At 50.2% G+C, this 20563-nt stretch overlaps 1 protein-coding gene across 1 annotated transcript in view; it reads left to right on the plus strand.

Moving 5' to 3' along the window:
• The window catches only part of SCARF2 (scavenger receptor class F member 2), a 177395-nt gene that overhangs the window by 20006 nt on the left and 136826 nt on the right, over positions 1 to 20563 (plus strand). Inside the window, exons 2-4 of the mRNA XM_014602041.3 lie at positions 13247 to 13305; positions 16184 to 16285; positions 19087 to 19606. Coding sequence (XP_014457527.3) covers positions 13247 to 13305; positions 16184 to 16285; positions 19087 to 19606 — 681 coding nt within the window. The remainder of the gene's footprint in view (positions 1 to 13246; positions 13306 to 16183; positions 16286 to 19086; positions 19607 to 20563) is intronic.

Raw genomic sequence — 20563 nt, forward strand, 5'->3', positions numbered from 1 at the left:
CACTGAGCCTTTGCTTCTACAGGCTGAAGAGTCCCATTCCTGGAGAATAGAGGTACATTGATACATTGCTCCAGTATCAGATCAGTAGCAATAAAGAAATTTTGCTGTATTGGAAATCAGCCTGATGGGGCCGATAATTTGGCCAATAAATGCCTGTGTGTGCACGCAGTCTCAGCGCAGCACTCAGGCAGGGAGGAGCAGAGCCCAACAGTGTGGAGAGCTGCCTCCAGCTTGTAAATCTGTTGTGGTGGAAGGGGAGCAGGGAGGGAAGGGGCATGGGGGAGCAGATCAATGCCCCCTGTGGTGAGGGAGGGGGCAGGCGTAGGTGCAGGCGCTGGCACTACCCAGCCGGGGCAGGACGGGAATGGGATGGAGCTGCAGCTGATTGCTGTGTGCATCTCAGCGGGGCATGTGCCCCCCCAGATCTGCATAGGGTGGGGCAGGCAGGTTGCAGCTGCAGGCTGGAGCTGGGGCTGTGATGGGTTCTTTTCGGCAAGGGCTGGGCTCAGAGCAGGCGCCGGTGGCACTGGGAGGGGGCTGCAGCCACCCCAAATTTTGTTGTAGCCCCACAACCAGTGTCACTGCTGTGCATGCCTGGTGCAGCCCCAGCTCCATCTCACAGCTGCAGCCTGCCCCACCCTGTGCAGATCTGGAGGCACATGCGCCCTCCTCTCCTGGAGTGCAAGCATTGCCAGGAGCCACCCCCACCCTCCCCCACCCCAGCTGCGGCTTTCTCCTGCGCCTAACCTGCCCCAGCTGGGCAGCGCCTGCCCTCACCCCTGCCCCCTCCCTTACCCCGGGGGGAGTTGATCTGCCCCTCCACACCCCTTCCTTCCCCCTTCCCCTTCCACTACAACAGACTTACCAGCTGGAGGAAGCTGTATCGGAAATCAAATCGTATCAGCCAATATGCCTCCTTAAATATCAGTTATCAGTATCAGCCCCCCGAATCTCTATCGGTACACCCCTACTGGAGAAGTGAAGGCTCAGGGGTGACTTGGTGGCAGCCTATACGTATCTAAGGGGTGCACATCAGGAACTGGGAGAACATCTGTTCACCAGGGCACCCCAAGTGAAGACAATGTCTAATGGTCACAAACTGCTGGAAGACCGTCCTGTTAATAACAGATGGTCCTGCTTTGAGAAGGGGGCTGGACTAGATGACCTCCTGAGGTCCCTTCCAACCTATTTTTCTATGATTCTGTGATTTTTCCAGCTCTAACTTTATAATTGGATACCCCTTTTCATGGCATGATAGTTACTCTGCATGTGTAGTTGGTCTAAATTGTGCAATTAGCCAGTTAATTGAGTAATACAGGTACCATGTAGAGGGGGCCAAGTATTCATTCAGATGCATCAAAAGCTGTCTCTTTCTTTTGGTATCTCAAGCCTCAGTTTGTCCCTTTCCTTATCCAAATAATACTTATTAACTGTCTGATTCCAGTAGCATTTTTATGAAGGTTAAGGCAAAGCAGCTGTTGAGCAGCTCTGCCTTCTTTCCATCTTCTGTTAAGAGCTTGGTCTGGCTATTTGACAGAGGATCCACAGCTTCCTTGGTTGTTCTTTTCTGGATAACATATTAAAAGAACTTCTTGTTGTCATTAACTTCCCTCTTCAGGCATAGGTTATTTTTTTTAACTGTTGCTTGCCTAATTTTATCTCTGCAAGTTCATGCTATTTCCTGGTATGCTTCCTTGGTTACCTGCCCTTCTTTCCATTGCCTGTATGGTTTTCCTTTTGTTTTTGAAGTACTCTAGAAACTTCTTGTTTCACATTGGTGAATTGGGCTTTTGTCATTTTTGTGCCCTTTAGAAGTTTCCAACCCTCCCATGGCACCATGTCTACTATCTAGAGGTGCACTGATAAAGATTTTTTTGGCTTGTATCTATGGCCAATGATTAACCAGCCATATCAGCTGATACTGATCTGATAGCCAATATGCAGCTCAGCAGTTTGGAGAGCAGCATCTGGTTGGTAAATCTGTGGGGAGGGGAAGGGGTGTGTGGGAGGAAAGGGACATGGGGGGCCGGGGCAGATCGAGGTCCCCATGGTGAGGGATTAGGGCTGGGGCAGGGGCAGATGCTGCCCAGCTGGGGTGGGGTAGGATGTAGGATGGAGCTACGGGCAGCTTGTCTGGGGAATGAAAGGGACACAGAGGTGGGGTGGCCTCCTGCCACTGTGTACACCCCTGGGGAAGCATGGGGGGCATGTGCCCCCTGGATTTGTGCATGGGGTGAGGGCAGGCTGCCCACTGGGGCCAGGGCTGTGCTTGGGGTGGGACAGGTGGTGGCAATGCTGGGAGGGAGGTCTATGGGGGGGCTATGGCCACCCCAACATTTTCCATAGCCCCCCATCCCAGTACTACCCCTGCCCACCTGGGGGGAGCCCTGGCCCAGCCCCCACACTGGGAAGAGGCCAGCAGAGCCCCCAGTCCCGAGCCTGCAGCAGGCAGCCAGCCCTCACCCCATGCACAAATCCAAGGGGCACATGCCCCCATGTCTCCTCCGGGGTGCATGTAGCAACAGGGAGCTGCACCTGACCCTTCCCTGCACTCCCGCCTCAACTTGTCTTCCATGTCCTTTGGGCTCTCTTGTGCTAACTTCTCATGACTCCTGTTCAAGAAGTCTGCATTTTCTAAGGTGGCACACAGTGTGGCACCTGTGCTTCCAACCCTCCAGTGTTTTCCTCCAAGATGGACACCACCTTACACTTGGTGCAGATAAAATGATCTTGACCCTGTAGGACAGGGGCAGGCAAAATATGGCCCATGGGCTGCATCTGGCCCACCAGGCAATTTCATATGGCCTGCAGGCTCCCACCAATTAATTGTACTCTGCCCAGCCCACATGCTTTTCTCTCACCTTCATGCACAATAGGGTCCCAGCCCTGATGCCAGCCAGCACACACAGCTTCTGAGTGTAGCCACTGCTGCAGCTGCCAGGGGACCTGATCGGCTTCCCCAGCCTCTAGTCATTCACATCCCTGCTGCAGCGCTCACTCCAGGCAGCAGGTAGAGAAGTGGCAACTGGATCAGAAGGCTGGGGCTAGTGGGAGTGCAGAGCCTGGGGTCTGTGCCAGGCAGGTCTACGGGAGCATAGAGCTCGAGTGGGCAGGGTGTGGATGTGAGAGAGGGTGGGCAGGATGTGGGGATTCTCCATAGTGCACAGTCCTCACTGGCAGTAGCAGCAGGCAGAAAGCTCTTGGAGTGCTCATGGCCCGTGCAGGCACAGCTGTCCAGTGGCACACAGATCCAGCCAATTCTGGGAACTGCACGTGTGGCAGCAAGAAGCAGAGTCTGGCCAGACCGCCTCTATCCCTGGCTCATGTGGAGCTCCTGGGAGTCATGCATCACTGGGGAGAAGCACCACGTGACAGAGCCAGCTGCTTTCCCCACTCCCTGCCACCACATGCAGCTCCCAGACACCACGAGAAGTGTTGAGAAGCCCCACTCCCTGCTTTCCGGCAGAGTCCCAGGAACTGCATGTGGCAGCAGGGAGTGGGGAAGGCAGCCGGCTTCATTGCACAGAGCTTCCCCACAGTGGTGCATGAGTCCCAGGAGCTCCATGTGAGCCACAGGGAGCCCTGCATGATAGAATCAGGTTGGGCTGGCTCCACTTCTGGCCACGACATGCAGCTTCTGGAACTGGCTGGAGCTGTGTGCTTCTGTGTGGCTGTGCCTGTGCAGGCCTTGAGCACCCTGAGGGCTTGTCACCTGCTGTTGCTGCTGCCAGCAGTGGGGGTTGTGCGCCATGGGGGGCATGTAGGGGGTCTTTACTCACCCTCCCTCACACTCCAAAAACTCCACACACCAACACCCTGCCCATACCCCACCACAACCCCTCCACATATATGCACAGCCACATCCCCCAGCATACCCTACAACCTCCCCACACACACAAAACCCTACCCCTACACAAACCCCCCCACACCTGCCCACACATACCCAAAACCCCACCATACACATACACCCAACCCCCCAACCACCACATCACACCCCCCCTACACACAATATATATATAAGAGTAAGACTATTTTGAGCTATTATGCCATCACCTCTATATACACTACACAAACACACACAAATCAGGACAAAAATATATTTTGAAATATAATTAAAATATGTTATAGTAGGTGTTTGACTTTTAGTATTTTTTTTTACATTTCCAAGATGGAAACTCCCCCCCAAAAGAAGTACTACCTGGGGCAAGGGGAGGGACTGCTGGTGGCAAAGGTTAGGGATTAGGGGCAGGACTTCCAGCCCCAAGATGGTGACCAGAGAGTGGGGCATCCGTTAAGGGGTAGAGCTCATTTGCAGCCCTCAACAGCTCACCAAAAAATATTAAGTGGCCCTCCAGCTGAAATAATTGCCCACCCTTACTCTAGGAGGAATACAAACATGGCTCATCTCATGCAAATAACAGCTGCTGATCCAGTTTCCATTTATGCTTTCTATACTCTCTGGATACAGGTCAAATCCCCTTTGGGTGAGCGGGTGGTAGCAGAAGGTGGGGGAGGGAGGATAAAATCTGAGCCTTCTAGGAAGATGCTCCAATGACTTAGCTGCTTAGCTAAATCATGGAAAACACATTTTCCTCCTTGTTTTTGCAGGGCCTTAATTATATGACTTATGCTAAGGTATGCACATACAGAACCATGTTCTTGCTTGGCCAGAGCGCATGCACAGTAGCCATGTGGACATTTATGTGCCAACACTGAGCATGAAATAGAGTTGTAAACTGTGTATAAGTGCCAAAAATTGCAGTTCTTTGTTACTGCTATTCCTCTCTTTGTATATTTCATTTAATTGAATATATCATAATTTTTCCCATTATTTAGCTGAGAACTGAGGTCAGGCAAACCAGCTTACATATTCTTTTTGGGATAAGTTTGCTTGGTGGGGTTGGTTCTCTCTGTCATCATGTGGGTTATTGTGCTTGTCTGTTGTGAATATTGGCACAATATTAACATTAACAGCAGTGAACCAGAGATCTCAGCCAGCTCTTCTAGGACTCTTGGATGCAAGTTCTTCAGGCCTGCATATTTAAAATGTTTAACTCTTAATAGATGTCATCTATATCCTACCTTGGTTCCTAATGGACTTGAAAATACTTCTACATATAAACATTTAAATAGAGAACCTTTTTGTACCTTAAGTTTTACTATCCCCATCTAGTAATGTGTGTATACTATTTTAAAGTTTCTTTGTTTGTAATATACTTAAAAATTCATCGCCTCATTGTCTTAGTCCTAGCAGCCATAGTTTTTTCATGAGGTCTTCTGCTTCCTTTATTAGTTCTCCCTACTTCATAAGTTGTAGTGTATACTGTGTGTTGTCTAGCTTTCTATTTTCTTTTTTCTATTTCTTAGATCTAAATATTTTCAACTTGAGCCTTCACTTCAACACTAAACCAGGATACATTTTACCTGAAATTATCCTCTTTCATGACATTGTAATATTTATCATAAGTAGGGACCTACCAAATTCATGACTGTGTGATTTTCATAGAAGCTGTGAATTCAGGAGGGCTCCATGAAAATTGGTGGGCTCTGTGAAAAATGGCAGGTTTGCTGGGGAAAAAAAAACTTACCTATGTAGAAAGCCCTGCAGTCTTGGAGTGGGGTGGGGGAGGGAGGAGTAGGGGGAAGACGGAGGGTGGAGGGCAGGAGAGAAGGGGGAGGGGGAAGTGTAGATGGCAAGGAAGCCACACAAGCAGCTGTCTCATGGTCCCAGGACCACTGTGACAGGCAGCTGGAAGACTGCAAGTATCTGCACTATGGTCTGAGAAGCCCCGGCAGAGCTTGTGGTGCGCATGCACCCACCGCCAGCAATGAGCCATGCCACAGCTCTGCAGCCCCTGATGCAGCCATGTGCAGCCTTCTGGCTGCCTGCCACAGGTGGCTCAGGACCACAGTCCAGCTTAGGGATGGCCCAAAACCATGACTTAATTACTAGGGGGTCTAATGAGCTTGAGGCAGCTGCCAGCCAATTTCACATGCAGATCATGGGGCAGGCAGCCAATTTCCCAGGTGGAGTATGGTGGGCCTCTAATTGGCTGAGGGGACCCTGGTGGCTCTGCCATCACTGCTGATTGGTTGTGAGGGTTGTCTGTCATAAGGTCCTATCCCTCACACTAAGTGGCTGTGAGAGCTGGCCATCAGGCAACCCCACTGTTCATCACTGATTGGAAGAGAGGGGCAGGGCAGGATGAGGGATAGCCCTTGGAGCCAATCAGTGGTGAGGGGCCAGGGCATCAGCCATCTTGCCATGCCAGAAGCCTTTCTCCCTCTCCCGAGCAGGGTGTGCGGCCAGGCGACAGCCGCCATGAGGACTGCTGGCTCCCCAGAGGGAGTAAGCATTTTATTTTTGGTAAGGTTTTTGTTTTTTCCAGAGAAGCTGCCAAAAGCATGGAGCCTGTGCTTTTTTGCAGAGCCTGCACATTTTCATGAAGCCCGCCCGATATCATGATTTCTGCAAAAATTGCAAAATCACGATTTTACTAGATCCCTACTAATTACCCCGATTAAGCCTGAGAAGCCATTAATCCACACTTAATGTGTGGATTAATGGCTTCTGTAGGCTTAAACAGGGTAATTAAGCTGTCATTTTGAGCCATCTAACAGCCTCTTGGGAGGGGCAGGACTGCTGGGGCCCTTTGGCCAGTCCGAGACATGTTGGGGGAGGAGGGGTACCACACACAGCCCATGAAAATGGTGACTGGTCCCAGGATCTGCCCACAAAATCAACCAGGCACCTCATCAAGTTCACTAGACCCCCTAACCAGAAAGTAATCACATCCCCCACCCCTGCCGGCTCCTACTTGGCCCAGCCCCCCAGGGAGCCACGTGTCCCAGTGCCACCCAGTGTGTGAGATAGGGGAAGGAGGGAGCACTTACCTGTCCTCTTCTCTGCAGGGTTAGGGGTTCTCTAGCCCCTAAAATGGCATGGTACCAGTGGCAGGCCCTACTGTGTATGCACAGGATTTAAAAGGGCCCGCCAGTAGCAGAAAGGCACAGTTTAGGGACAGCTCCTGCATGAGATGCCCATCATGCCCTTGCAAGCCCAGGACCCCCAGTGGCCCCCAGTAGAAGCAGCAGACCCCTGACCTGACCCCCAGCATTGCTGGAAGGTAAGCGGGGACCGCGGTGGGAGGGAACTAGACAACTGCGGGGCAGCTGAAAGGAGCTGAGGAAGGTCACCCCCCACCCCACCCAGCTCCTACTTTGCAGAGGCTGCGTGCCATCAGGGATGGCAAAGAGGAGATCAACTCCTACTGCCAGGCCCTTCCCCAGAAGACAGAAGAGCCCAGGGGTCATCTGGATGTCTCCAGCTCCAAGGCACACTGCACCAGGGTCACCACTCCCCTGGACCTTCACAACAAGTATAAAATCCTTGCTGCACCAGATGAGCCAGCAGAAGCACCAGCTCCTATACCTGAAGAGGAAAGGCATCCTGCAACCACCCCTAGGAAGAAATGCAGAGTGGTTGTTGTAGGAGACTCCCTCCTGCAGGGGACTGAGGGAGCAATCTGCTGCTTAGCCCATGAGGTCTGCTGTCTCCCAGGGGCCCGTGTCTGGGATGTAGCTGAGAGGATCCCAGAACTTATCCAGCCCTCTGACCATTAGCCCATACTCCTTATCCATGTGGGCACAAATGACATGGCTTGGAGCAATCCTAGCCGAATCATGACTGACTACAGGATTCTAGGAGCAGGCTTCAAAGGGTTAGGGGCATGGGTGGTTTTCTCCTTGATCCTTCCCATTGTGGGTCATGGGCATAGGAGGGTGAGAAGGAAGTAACAGAAGTCTTCAGGAAGTAAACAGAAGACTTATGGCACTGGTGCCATCATGAAGGCTTTGGCTTCTATGACCACAGCCTGCACTTCAGAGAGAGCCAGCAAGTTATTGGGAAGAGATGGCCTCTACCTCACTCACATAGGGAAGAAGCTCTTCTCAGCCAGAATGGCTGACCTGCTTGACCAGGCTTTAAACTAAGTTTGCTGGGGGATGGGTAGAGAATCACTGTTGCAAGCCCACCAAACATCAGCCACCAAACCATCAGGTCAGGCTGTACAAGGAAACAAACTCCTACCCCACCCCAGGGACAGGGCTCTTCCAAGTGTACAGGGAAACCTAGGGCTGCTGATGGAAAGCTCACTTGCCTTTACACAAGTGCCAGGAGCCTGGGCAACAAACAGAAGGAGCTGGCCCTACTGCTAAACAGTAATGATTACAATCTTATAGGGTTAACAGAGACCTGGTGGGACTCCACCTATGACTGGACCACATGTATAGATGGCTACAACTTGTACAAGAGAGATCATATTGCAAGAAAGGGCAGGGGTGTAGTTTTCCATGTGAAAGAGCAATACACTTGGAGATTGGCAACCAAGATGTAACTACCCAGACATCTCATGGGAAGAGCGCTCAGCCAAATCCGATCAGTCGCAATGGTTCCTCATAAGCACTGACAAGCTTTATTTGTCTCAAGAAGTCTACAGACCAACAAAGGGCAAGGTGCTGCTGGACCTGGTACTAACCAAAGGGGGTGATCTAGTCAGCGACCTGAGAATTGAAGGAAAGCTGGGAGACAGTGACCATGAGTTGATCACTTTCTCTATTCACCGCTAAGCTGGCAAGTCAGTCAGCAATATGGAAGTCTTCAACTTTAGAAAGGCTGACTTCCACTAGCTTAGAAGGCTAGTTGTTCAGGCCCTGAGAAACCACAAACTGACAGGGAGGAATGTCCATGATGAATGGTTGCTCCTCAAGGATGCAATCCTTGAAGCACAAGGTAAGTCCATTCCAACCTGCAGAAAAAGTAGCAAAAGGGCTGAATGACCCCCTTGGCTCAATAAGGAACTCAAGGACCTCCTGCACCTAAAAAAAGAAGCTTATAAAGGATGGAAGATAGGAAACATCACTAAGAAGGAGTAGTCAGCACTAGCCCACACCTGTAGGGAGCAAACTAAGGAAGTCAAAGCTGAAACTGAGCTCAAACTGGCCATTTAAATTAAGGACAACAAAAGGTTCTTCTTCAGATATATGGGAAGTTGGAAAAAGAACAAGGTTAACGTTGGAACCTTACTAAACCAAGTGGGGCAGCTGATAACTGACACTCAGGAAAAAGCCAGTCTCCCTAATGACTACTTTGTGTTGGTCTTCCATCGGCCCAGTGACATCACCCTGCCTGACAAGAGGCAGGATCACCAGGGGAAGGGCAAACCTGTGCCCACCATTACCACTGATCTTGTGAGGCTGGATATCCACAAATCAGCTGGCCTGTGCTAAAGGAACTAGCTGACATTATAGCACAGCCTATGGCAAGGATATTTGAGAAGTCGTGGTGCTTGGGCATAGTGCCTGATGATTGGAAGAGAGCCAATGTGGTGCATATCTTCAAGAAAGGGAGAAGGGAAAATGCAGGGAACTACAGGCCAATTAGCTTGACCTCAATCCCTGGAAAGATCCTGGAAAAAATAATTAAGGAAACAATTTAGCAGCATCCTAACAGAAGGTGATATTCTGAGTGATAGCCAACTGCTTCATAGCAGGTAGATCTTGTATGACCAACCTGATCTCCTTCTATGACCAGATGATGCACCTGGACAAAGGAGAAGAGTTGGATATCATATTCTTGGACTTCAAGAAAGACTTTGACCTGGTGTCCTATGCTGTCCTCATGGAAAAATTGGGGAATTGCAGCCTAGACAATTTCATGGTCCAGAACTGGCTCCATAACTGGACCCAGAGAGTGTCAGTTGATGAAACCAAATCAACTTGATGCACTGTAACCAGTGGCATTCCCCAGGGCTCTGTTTTTGAACCTGTACTCTTCAATGTGTTTATAAATGGTCTGGACTCAGGTGTTATAAGTGAACTGGCTAAGTTTGCTGATGATAGCAAACTATGGGGAAGTGCAGCTACCCAGAGGATAGGCTGGCAATCCAGGCTTATCTCAACAACCTTACAAGGTGAGCAGATCAAAACCTGATGGCATTCAATGCCGAGAAATGCAAGGTGCTCCACTGCGGGAGAAAGAACCCACACCACACTTATAGGCTCAGCAGTGCTACGCTAGCTAGCACCGCATCTGAAAGAAACTTGGGTGTCATGTTTGACCACAAGATGAACATGAGCCACCAATATGATGCCACAGCTGGCATAGCAAACAAAACTCTGTCCTGCATCTTCTGATGCATCTCAAACAAGACCTGGGAAGTCATCCTCCCACTTTACTCGGCCTTGCTGAGACCAGAGCTGGAATACTGTGCCCAATTCTGGGCTCCACAATTCAGAAAGGATGTGGAAAAGCTCAAGAGAAGTCTAGAGGAGAGCCACATGAATGATTAGAGGACAAGAGACCAGGCCTTCTGAGGAAAGGCTGAGAGACATGGGACTCTTCAGCCTGGAGAAGCGTAGGCTCAGGGGTGACTAGGTGGCAGCCTATAAGTATATAAGGGGTGTGCACCGGGAACTGGGAGAACATCTGTTCACTGGGGCAATGCATGGGAAGACTAGGTCCAATGATCACAAACTCTTGGAAGACCATTTTAGGCTGGACATAAGGAGAAACTTCTTTAGTGTCCAAGTCCCCAGGGCCTGGAAGAGACTCCCTCCAGAGATAGTGCAGGTACCAACTCTGGTTTCCTTTAAGAAACAGGATGCCTATCTTGCTGGGATCATTTGACCCCTGCTGACTGCCTGCCCTTTGGACAGGGGGCAGGACCCAATGATCTTGCAAGGTCCCTTCCAGCCCTAATATCTATGAAATCTATAATCAAATTCAGTATCCCTACAGGAAAGCATAAGCCAAAAAATCCACCATAACAATATTTAACTTTACAAAGGAAGTTGCACTAAAATGAGGCAGCTAGTTAGAAGTAAAATAAAGGTGCAGGAATACACCAAAATGCCTATAGGAATCATATAAACTTAGAGGTACACCGATACGTAAGTTTGATATTGGATCGGTACCGATATACAGAAAATTGGCTGTATCAGAAATCAGCCCGATGTGGCCGATAATTTGGCTGGTAAATGCCCACGCATATGCACAGCCCCAGCACAGCACTCAGACAGCAAGGAGCATAGCTCAGCAGCATGAAGAACTGCGTGCTGCTTGTAAGTCTGTTGTGGTGCAAGGTAAGGGGCATGGGGGCAGGGCACATCAACACCACCCCTGCAGTGAGGGCAGGGGCAGGTGCTGCGCAGGCAGGGGGTGTGAGACAGAGATGCAGCTTGGGGAGGGGCAAGTGGCTCCCGGCACTGTACAACACAACCCGGGAGGGAATGGGGGCAGGTGTAACCTCAGATCTGCATGGGGTGGGGCAGGTGGGTTGCAGCTGCGGACCAGAGCTGGGGCTGTGCTGGACTCTTCCCGGCAGGGGCTGGGCTTGGGCAGGCAGCGGCGGCACTGGGAGGAGAGCTATGGGGGGGACTGTAGCCACCCCACATTTTGCTGTATTCCCGCTTCCAGCGCTGCTGCCACCATCTGCCCAATGTGCATGGGTGGAGACAGAGTGTTGAGCTGGGGCTGTGCCTGGTGGGTGGCGGTAGAGCTGGGAGAGGGGATACAGCAAAATTTGGAGTGGCTGCAGCCCACTCCATAGCCCCCCTCCCAGTGCCACCACCGCCCACCCCAAGTCCAACCCTCACTGAGAAGAGCACAGCCCTGGCTCCAGCCCACCCACCCTGCCCCGCATATATCCAGGGGCACACCCCCCCCCCCCACTCCGATGCCCTCCTGGGGTGCGTAAAGTGGCAGAAGCTGCGCCCCCTCCCCCGACGGTCTGTGGCTCTGTCCCGCACCCTGCCCCACCCCGGCTGGGCAGCCCCTGCCCCTGTCCCTGCCTCTGCCCCTGCCACCTCCCTCACCATGGGGGTGTTTTATCTGCCCCCCACCCCACGCCCCTTCCCTCCCCCTCCTCTACCACAACAGACTTACTAGCTGCACGCAGCTATATTGGAAATCAGATAGGTATCAGCGGATATGCCTCCTTAAAAATAGGCTATTGGTATCGGCCCCCAAAATCTCTATCAGTGCACCCCTAATATAAACTGTTTGAAAACACCATATTAGAGGCTCAGAGTAAATGTGTACTGCAAATCAGAAAAATATCTGGTATGACCTGACTGCCTAGAGGAGTTTTCCATCTATTGACTCCCCTGTGAAATCCTATGAAATATGAACTTTCATTTCTATGCAGGAAAACTTCTACAATCTTTCCTCCAATGCCTGATGAAGAGTGTTTGTGGCTAAAAGCTTGCAATTAAATTTTTTTTTTTTTTTTTGCAAAAATCTTGTTGGTCTAATAAAATATATCTTCTCTACTACAAATCCTGATTGCCTTTTTCTCTAGACCAATACGGCTACAACCCGGATACCTGACAGTTCTGCTAGCACACTCCAAAGGTGGTTAACCCTGGCCTATCACCCAGACTGGGCAAAGGGTCTTTGAATTTCAGTCTCCTCATCAGAAATGCTATGCCTCCAGCTGCTCTATTCTTGGAACCAGGGTCCTGTTGGCCCTGCATCTTAGCCTGATAACAGCTGTAGAGGGGTCAGGCAGGGTGAGAAGGATTTCTCTGGTTATTGCAATGAACAACTCAGGCTTTTGGGTTCAGAGCCAGTGCTTTCTCACCCCATTCTCTGAAGTCTCCAGGCAGGCAGTGTAGAGCCCAAAGCACTGGACTTCTGTGTTCCCAGCAAGGAACACCATGTGGTAGAGTAGCTGCAGTTGCTTGAAAGTTTGTAGGTGCAATTCTGGTGTCGAACATGGCTCCAGTCTAGCTTGTAGTGGGTGGTAGTCCCTGTAGATGAGCTTCCTCATCACAAATGGGAGCAAAAAGTGACCACAAGTGGCCAATGGGGATCTCAAATGGCTGCGCACTGTCTCTGGCATTGCCTGCGTGGTGGGGGTGGATTACAGGGACCCATCCCTGTAGCATATGTCATGTGTTCTGTGGCTGCATGTGGCTCTCAGATGTACTAAAGTTGCCCAGCTGTGGGCTGAGGCATAAGGGTATTTTCCTTCTCTGCCTAACACTTGTTAGTCATGGAGTTTTGCTCAACTACAATTTTGTAACTTCTGCTTGTCCAGGGCATGAGTGTACAGAACCATGTGGCTCTCTAACACTTGTGGTCCGACATGTACAGTACCATTCTCTGCAGGAAGGGGAGGGAGTTTGCAGTGAGGCCAAAAGAGCATGAGAATGGTAACCAGCCTTTGTGTTTTTCCCTGTTCAGCTTTTCTGGGGCTGTGTGCTGCCCAGGATGGAGGCAACAAGGAGATGAATGTTTAATAGGTAAGCAACAGCATTCCTTCCTTAGACACTGCTTCTTCCTCAGATCTGCTACTTGTTCCCTTCTTGAAGAGAATTCTGCTAGTACTATAGGCCTAGTGTGATGTGTTCAGGGTAGGAGAGCCCATATACCCTCTTCCACCCTTCTTGGGGGTCTTTGTACACCTGAACTTAGCTCTGGTTTCAGGGAGTTCCTTTTGGGAATCGACTAGCTTTTACTTTGTAGGAGCCAACTCTTAGGGTGGGGCTGGGACTAGCAAAGAAAGGGTGGATGTTTGCAGAGTCTGGCAAGCACCACAGGAGCAGGCACATCCTGATGTGCCTCCTCACTTGTTTAAAGCAGCACTGTAGCCAGATGGAGAGAGCCCATTCCATGCTGGGCTCCTTTTACAGAACTAGACACAGCTGATATCCTGCCAGCTGCCACTATGAGACTGTAAATGCAGGCTTCAGTTTAAAAATAGCATTCTGTTCTCCTTGAGAGGTAGTCCCTAACATTAGCCCTGGGGCTTCCTACAGTTTACACAGATTTGGGGTTTCCATACCATTATTGTTGACAGCCATTTACATTGCAGCAAATGCTACTGAATCAAAGGCAAGTGAACTCCTGTTGGTCGCGGTGGCTTTTTTGTTCTATTTTGTTTTTGTTTTTTTTAATGATAGGAAGGAAGCCCACAGCATGAATAATTTTGTTATATTCTTCATTTTACATTTTTGTCACATCCTGAGTCCCTCATTGGTCCTTGACAAGAGGCTGAAGCCCAGCTTCATGGCAAACCCAGTCTCTGTACAGGGTCAGGAGGACACTTCCAGGCAGTTGTGTAACCAAGGCAGGGGCAACTGGAGCAGCAGCCCTGGGCACCACCTTTATGGAGGGGCATAAAAGCAGCTGTTGCTGCAGCAGTAGCTGATTGTGTTGTCAAAGGAGCTGGCACTGCTTCAGCTGCTACTCAGCTGCCCTGAGCATAGAGCTGCATTACTAAACCTCTGCTTCCAGGTACGCAAAATAACTCCTGTGACACTGGACAATGACTATCCAATGGATTGGTGGGTTTCCAAGGTGTAGCACCCAGCTACCTGGGAGAGACAAAATAGGTAATGAAATAGGTAACGATACAGCCTCATCTCTGATATGTAGGGAGAGGCATAGAGATGAAGAAAAGGAGTGTCTTTATGCATGGTACATGTTGCATTCCAGTAAATGTTGCTATAGGTCCAAGTCCTTGTGTTGAGCCTAAACATGCCTGCATTGAGCAAAAGAGGCAAAGATTGGGAACTTGGGCTCTCACCACTTGTATATCCCCACTGGGGAGGTTTTCTGGCTGGTTACACCCCAGCGTAAGGCCCAGCTGAAGCTAACTAAGTCAGCTTAGACAGAGGCAGCGCTTGGGAGTAGAGCTTTTGCCATGGCTGCCCCAGGGCAGAATCATCAGACAGCTACACTTTTCATTGCCAAGAGTTAAAGATCCAGAGTAAATGTCCCTTGAGGGCTGAAGCTTGGCATTGGGCAGCTCTGGATTAGAATGTTTTGTTGAATTTAATAATGAAAGAGCGACAAGCTTTGTAAGTTCTTGGAACCTGAAATCCCAGAACATTCCTGTGAGACTTTCCAAAGCTATTTTTGGATTCCTGTAAAACTTCCTGCAGTTTCAGTTGGCCCATAGTATCCCTCACTTCCTGTTGTGTAGTATTCCTCAGCTGCACTCTGCAGCTGCTGCAGTTTGCCCCAGAAAGAGCTAGGTTTTAGTGCTTGAGGAAAGGCTTTCTGCATGTGCATGGTAAGGACATAGACTCATCTTGATCACATGAGTCCAGGGAATTCCAAAGCTACGGTTCCTGTAGAAAAGTTAATTTAGTTCTTTTGCTTCTCCTGTATATATAATGGTAAAGAGAGTGTAACAGACTAATACCATAAAGTTTGCATTAACACTAATAACAGCATTTTGCATGGATTTAATGCCTGTATCTGACTCTCTCAAAAGGTTTCACAAAGCTGGAAGAGAAACTATCCTCTCAGTTTCTCCATTTGTATGTAGGGAGAAATGACTGGCCCAGGGAAGGAGGTATCAATCAGGAAAAAGACTGTCTCCCCAGCCTTAGTCTTGTTCTACCTACTACATCCACTGCTCCCTATCCATCTAACCTGTTTTATCTAATCTATCTATCTATTTTAGGGCTTTCTGTAGTATCCATCACCATAGATCTAACAGCTTTCAGGTAAGGTGGACTGCACAGGACCTTCTACTTTTCTCTTTCCTTTAGTTAAGGCAACTCTGCTTGGCAGACACATACATGTGTGTGTTTGGGTTTGTATGTTGTTTTACCATACCAGTTTCTGTGAAAAGGCCTGGGAAAGAGGTGGGCCTTTCTGCATGCCTTTAGCTTGCCCTGCTCTGGGACCTCCACAGGTAGCCTCCTCAGCTGTGAGCACTTTGCCTTCAGCTTTCATGGGTTTTGTCTCTCCCAGAGCAGTGCAGCTACAGGACATAGGTGGAAATGTCCAGGTTGTTAAATCATTCTTGGCCCTGACACAACACCCTTGGCGTGGAGAATGTCAGCATAGACTAACCCCTACTGCAGACTGCCCTCTTGTTTTCTTTGAACCTCGGAGTCCTTGATCTTCCCACTAAAGCCCCATCACTGGTGGCCAGAAGGCAGCCATCAGCTGAGCACTGAGGCATGCTTCATGGATCCAGCCAGATTCCCACCTTATTTCCACTCTGAACTGGGCGCACGTGAGAGTGGCTTCCGAAGAAAGGGATTGTGGGGCTGAGCAGCACCACCCTTCCTAGGCTGTGGGGGCTTTCCTCGTGAATGGGGAATGCTAAGAACACTTAGTTGCTCCATGTATCAATGTGCAAACTCTCTCTCCCTCTCACAGCTGTCTGTGAAGGGAACTTCACTTGCAAGGAGAATGAGGTGTGTGTGAGGCCCAATGAATGTCGCTGTCGCCATGGATACTTTGGAGCCAACTGTGACACGAGTGAGTATCCAGCAAAGTTTCATTGTAGCAGCTCTTAACTTTCTTTGCTTGGCTTCCCTAGTACTTTTCCTAGCACTCTAGGGGCCATCCCAGGTAGAGTAACTAATAAAATATGGAGGTGAAGCTTCTCTGTCCCCCTGTACACATCCTTGGGATGCAACAAAAAAGCCGAGGTGTTAGCTGATGCTCCTTATGGGGATTGGGGGATTCTTGCTTCAATTATTAGTTGCTATAGTCCTGAAGGGAAATACCCAACTGTTCTTAGGCAATGTTAGGGGTCAAACCATTGTGTTTTTTATTGTTGCTAGAAATATGTCACTAAATCATGGCCCTTTGCTGCAGCAGAACCACATGTGGGTGGGAGCAGGCTGCTCCCAAGTTAGGCTGCTTACTCCAGTGACACCCAGAGCCTTTCTTATTCCTTCTTAACTCTATTATCTCTCTGCAGCCAGTGCTGCTTAGTGGAAAGTGAGCTGCGGTCTGTTCTGGCTCAGACATCATCACTAGACTTGTTCACTGTGTTCCAGCTGCAGGGATCAGTTCTGCCCTCATTTACATCTGTGCCACCAAAACACAGCAACAAAATGAGACGTGCTAATGATGTTGTCTATGCTTTTCTTGGCTCTCGTATCCCAGGATAACATGTTACTGGCCCAGAAAACCTACCTTGTTGAATGGAACAAACTCAGTCTGGGCTCGTAGAAGATCTCTGAACACAGCACCACACAGCACTGTTTACAGAGATTAGGACAGCACATTGCACCTCCCTGCATGGCAAGTTGCTTACTGCAGGGGTTATTCCTCACTGTGTGTGTGAGGGGAGAGGATTATGTGGGGTCAGAACCATGGGCCAGGTGGAAGCCTTCATTTGTTTTTTCCCCACCCTGTGCCAACTTTCTCCTGAAGACAGGTCCTATGGCTAAGCTCCAGGCAGGGGGCCACAGGGACTCGGCTGCTGCCTTATCATGGCAGAAGAGGTTTCCCTGTCCCTAGAGAGCTTGAGAACTGACTCCATCATTAGGATGTGTGTGTTCAATTTAACAGTGATTCCTGCCTTTAAAAAGCTCATCCCACCTGCTGCACTAGTTAGAGTGTGGAAATGAGCATTTCAAGGAGCAGAAATTATGCAACTCAGTTGTGCAAGTGGTTCACCTACATTGTGACTAAATTTATTTTGTGATAGGTAGAGTCTGGATTAAATGGCAGTTTTGCATGTTTCGTGAAAATAACAAAATCAAGTGATTTTCATGAAAAGTGTGATTTGCAATGAAATGCCATGATATGGCCACTTGCTGGGGAGTTCCCCAGCAAGCGGCCATATCATGACATTTTGTTGCAACAAGATGGAGCCATGGGGGTGCCTGCACCGCTGTGGAGCCCCCAGTCCCTGCCCCAGCCAGTGGCGGCAGCAGCAGCAGTGCATCACCGGGCAGGTCCAGGCAGGCAGTAGGAGGGAAGTACTCAGTGCTGCCCAGCATGCATGTGGAGCTGAGGGCAGGGGCAGGGGCAGCAGTGTGTGAGGCTGAGGGGCAGCAGCCCCTCGCGTTCAAGCGATGTCGCTCACGCTCCTCCCCCCCCACCTCACAGCCTGTTGTCTGTGGACTGTGATGCTATAATGCCACAATGCTGGGTAAGTTTGGCCAGGGTAGGGTCTGTGAGGTGCCAGGCATGCTGTCAGGTGAATTATCCCCCCCTTTCCCTACTCCAGCAGCAGGTCCCCACCCCCTTCTTCCAGCAGATGGGCTCCATGCCCCTGGGGGGAGATTTGCAGCATCCTGCTTGGAGGCTTTATCCTCCCCACCTCCCTGCTGGGCACTCCTGATCCTTGCCCCCAGCCTGCCACTGGGAGCCAGGCTTAGCCAGTAGGATGGCCCTAAACCTGCCAGTTAGCAAGGGAGGGGGGCACCACAACCTGGGAGCAAAAATGGTGGTCCATGCCACGGTCAGGCCGTGATACTAGTGATCTGGGCTCATGATTGAAAACAGGCCCTAGTGATAGGAGATACTGCTAAATGGGAAAGCTAGGAGAGGAGGGGATTAAGAAGCCCTTTATACCTTTAGGTGAAAGGTCGCACAGCTTAGCCAGGTGACCCTTTGCATTGCTGCTCCTGTGAATTACTGCTAAGTCTGGTCCCTTTTCTCTGGAGGATCCAAGTCTATGGCATACCAGGGATCCTTTAGGGGTCCCTACCAAAAAGTGTCCTGTGTGCTTTCTGTCTGGAAGATAACATTTTTTTAGGGCAGAGACCACTAGAGAAGCTAGTTCAGCTTCTGTTTTGTCATTTTGTTGGTATCATCATGTCAGGGGAAAAGTAGCAGTAGCTGTCACATAGACAGCTGCTCTTGTTATGGACTGACCATCCTACAAGTTCCTTTGCAATACTCTTGAGTGCAGAACCAAGGTTACAGATCTGTTTAGTAAAGATGAATGAGTGTCCTCCTGATTGTGGCTCCTTTAAATGTGATAAAATTTCCTCCTGGCCCCATATGGCAACCAGCAAAGCCCAGAAGCATGGGAAATACCCACAGTAGAACATAGGCATAGCTATGTTGAGATCATCCTGGAGCAACCTCTTCTTGAATACCTTTAGGGATGGACAGTCCACAACTTCCCTAGGTAGTCCATTCCACTGCCTCACTGTCCTAACAGTGACATTTTTTCACTGATATCCAATCTAAACTTATTTTGTGCCACTTCAAGCCATTGGTACTTGTCCCTGCAGCAAGAGGGGAAAGTTGTTTTTCCTTGCCTTTATGGGAAATGTCCAACTAGATATTGGGGGGAAATGTTTGTTTTGCAGAATGTCCCCGCCAGTTCTGGGGTCCTGATTGTAAGGAAATGTGCAACTGCTACCCCAATGGCCAATGCGAGGATGTCACAGGCCAGTGCACATGCAATCCCAACCGCTGGGGCCTCAAGTGTGAGAACATTTGCCTCTGTAAGCATGGCAAGTGTGACCAGAAAACAGGCAAGTGCACCTGTGAGCCAAACTGGTGGGGTCTCCAGTGTTCCAGCTCCTGCTACTGCAGCCACAATTCCCAGTGTGACCAGCAGACAGGGAACTGCATCTGTCAGCCAGGCTGGTGGGGTCGTGGCTGTAACAACCAGTGCTCCTGCAACAACTCGCCATGTGAGCAGTTCACCGGGCGTTGCCAGTGCCGTGACCGTACTTTTGGCCCTCGATGTGATCGCTACTGCCAGTGCTATAAGGGAAAGTGTAATCAGGTGGATGGAACGTGTACCTGTGAGCCAGGATACCGGGGCAAATACTGCCGAGAACCCTGCCCAGCTGGCTTCTATGGACAAGGCTGCAGGAGGCGGTAAGGAAAAATGATACATTGGTTTTGATCCCTGATCCAGAGCTTTGATGGAAGACCTTTTTTTCGCATGTGCTTTGTGTTCAAACAATTTGGTCCAGTAACTAAGTCCTGCTTACTTTTGAAGAAGGATAGGGTAGTCAGCCTGAGGGCCAGCAAGCATATTCAGGCTATTTGGGGCAAACTGAAGGCTTCTTCTTGCCTATCCCAAGCTACATGGGCTGCACCTCCCTTACTTATTGCGTTATCTTGCTGTACACATGTATAGGAAGCACAGAAGGAAAAACTAATAATGGGCAGGCTGATTCCTAGAAGAATAGGAGAGACTACTAGACACAAGGGATGTGATAGACTTTCTGTGATAGACTTTCTGTCATGTTGGGGTTAATTATGAAACACTGTAGAGCAGGGGTAGGCAACGTTTTTGGGCAATGTGCCCAAAACACCTGTAACCTCGACTCGTAAGATGTTGGTGTGCCAGGGGCAGATGGCATGGGAGCCACCAGGGGTCCAATCCTTCTTGTGGCAGTGCAGAGCTGGCCCCTTCCCCCACCCTTTGCCTAGAAGCATGCATGCCAAGCAAAATGCCTTTGCATGCCACACTCTGGCACCCATGTTGGGGGTTGCCTATCTCTGCTGTAGAGCAGTGGTTATCAACCGGTCCATCATGATTGACCGGTAGATCCCGGAGCCTCTTGAAGTCGAGCCTGGGCTGGGGTGTGTGCACCTCTGCCAGCCCAGCAGGCCAGTCAGAGGGAAGGGGTGGAGGCCTGGGGGGCATGTGCAGTGGGGCTTGGAGCTGCCTCCACTGCACACAGAAGGGGGTGGGGAGTGGGGGCGGGGGGAGACACATGCCGGCAGCTACAGCTCTGAGGTAGGTAGTGGGGCTGGATCAGGGCAGGCCCTGCACAGCTGGCATGGGGAGGGTGAGCACACAGCCTGGGAGGGCATGGCGGGCCC

This window comes from Alligator mississippiensis, chromosome 10 (assembly GCF_030867095.1).
Source record: "Alligator mississippiensis isolate rAllMis1 chromosome 10, rAllMis1, whole genome shotgun sequence".
Classification (NCBI taxonomy): domain Eukaryota; kingdom Metazoa; phylum Chordata; order Crocodylia; family Alligatoridae; genus Alligator; species Alligator mississippiensis.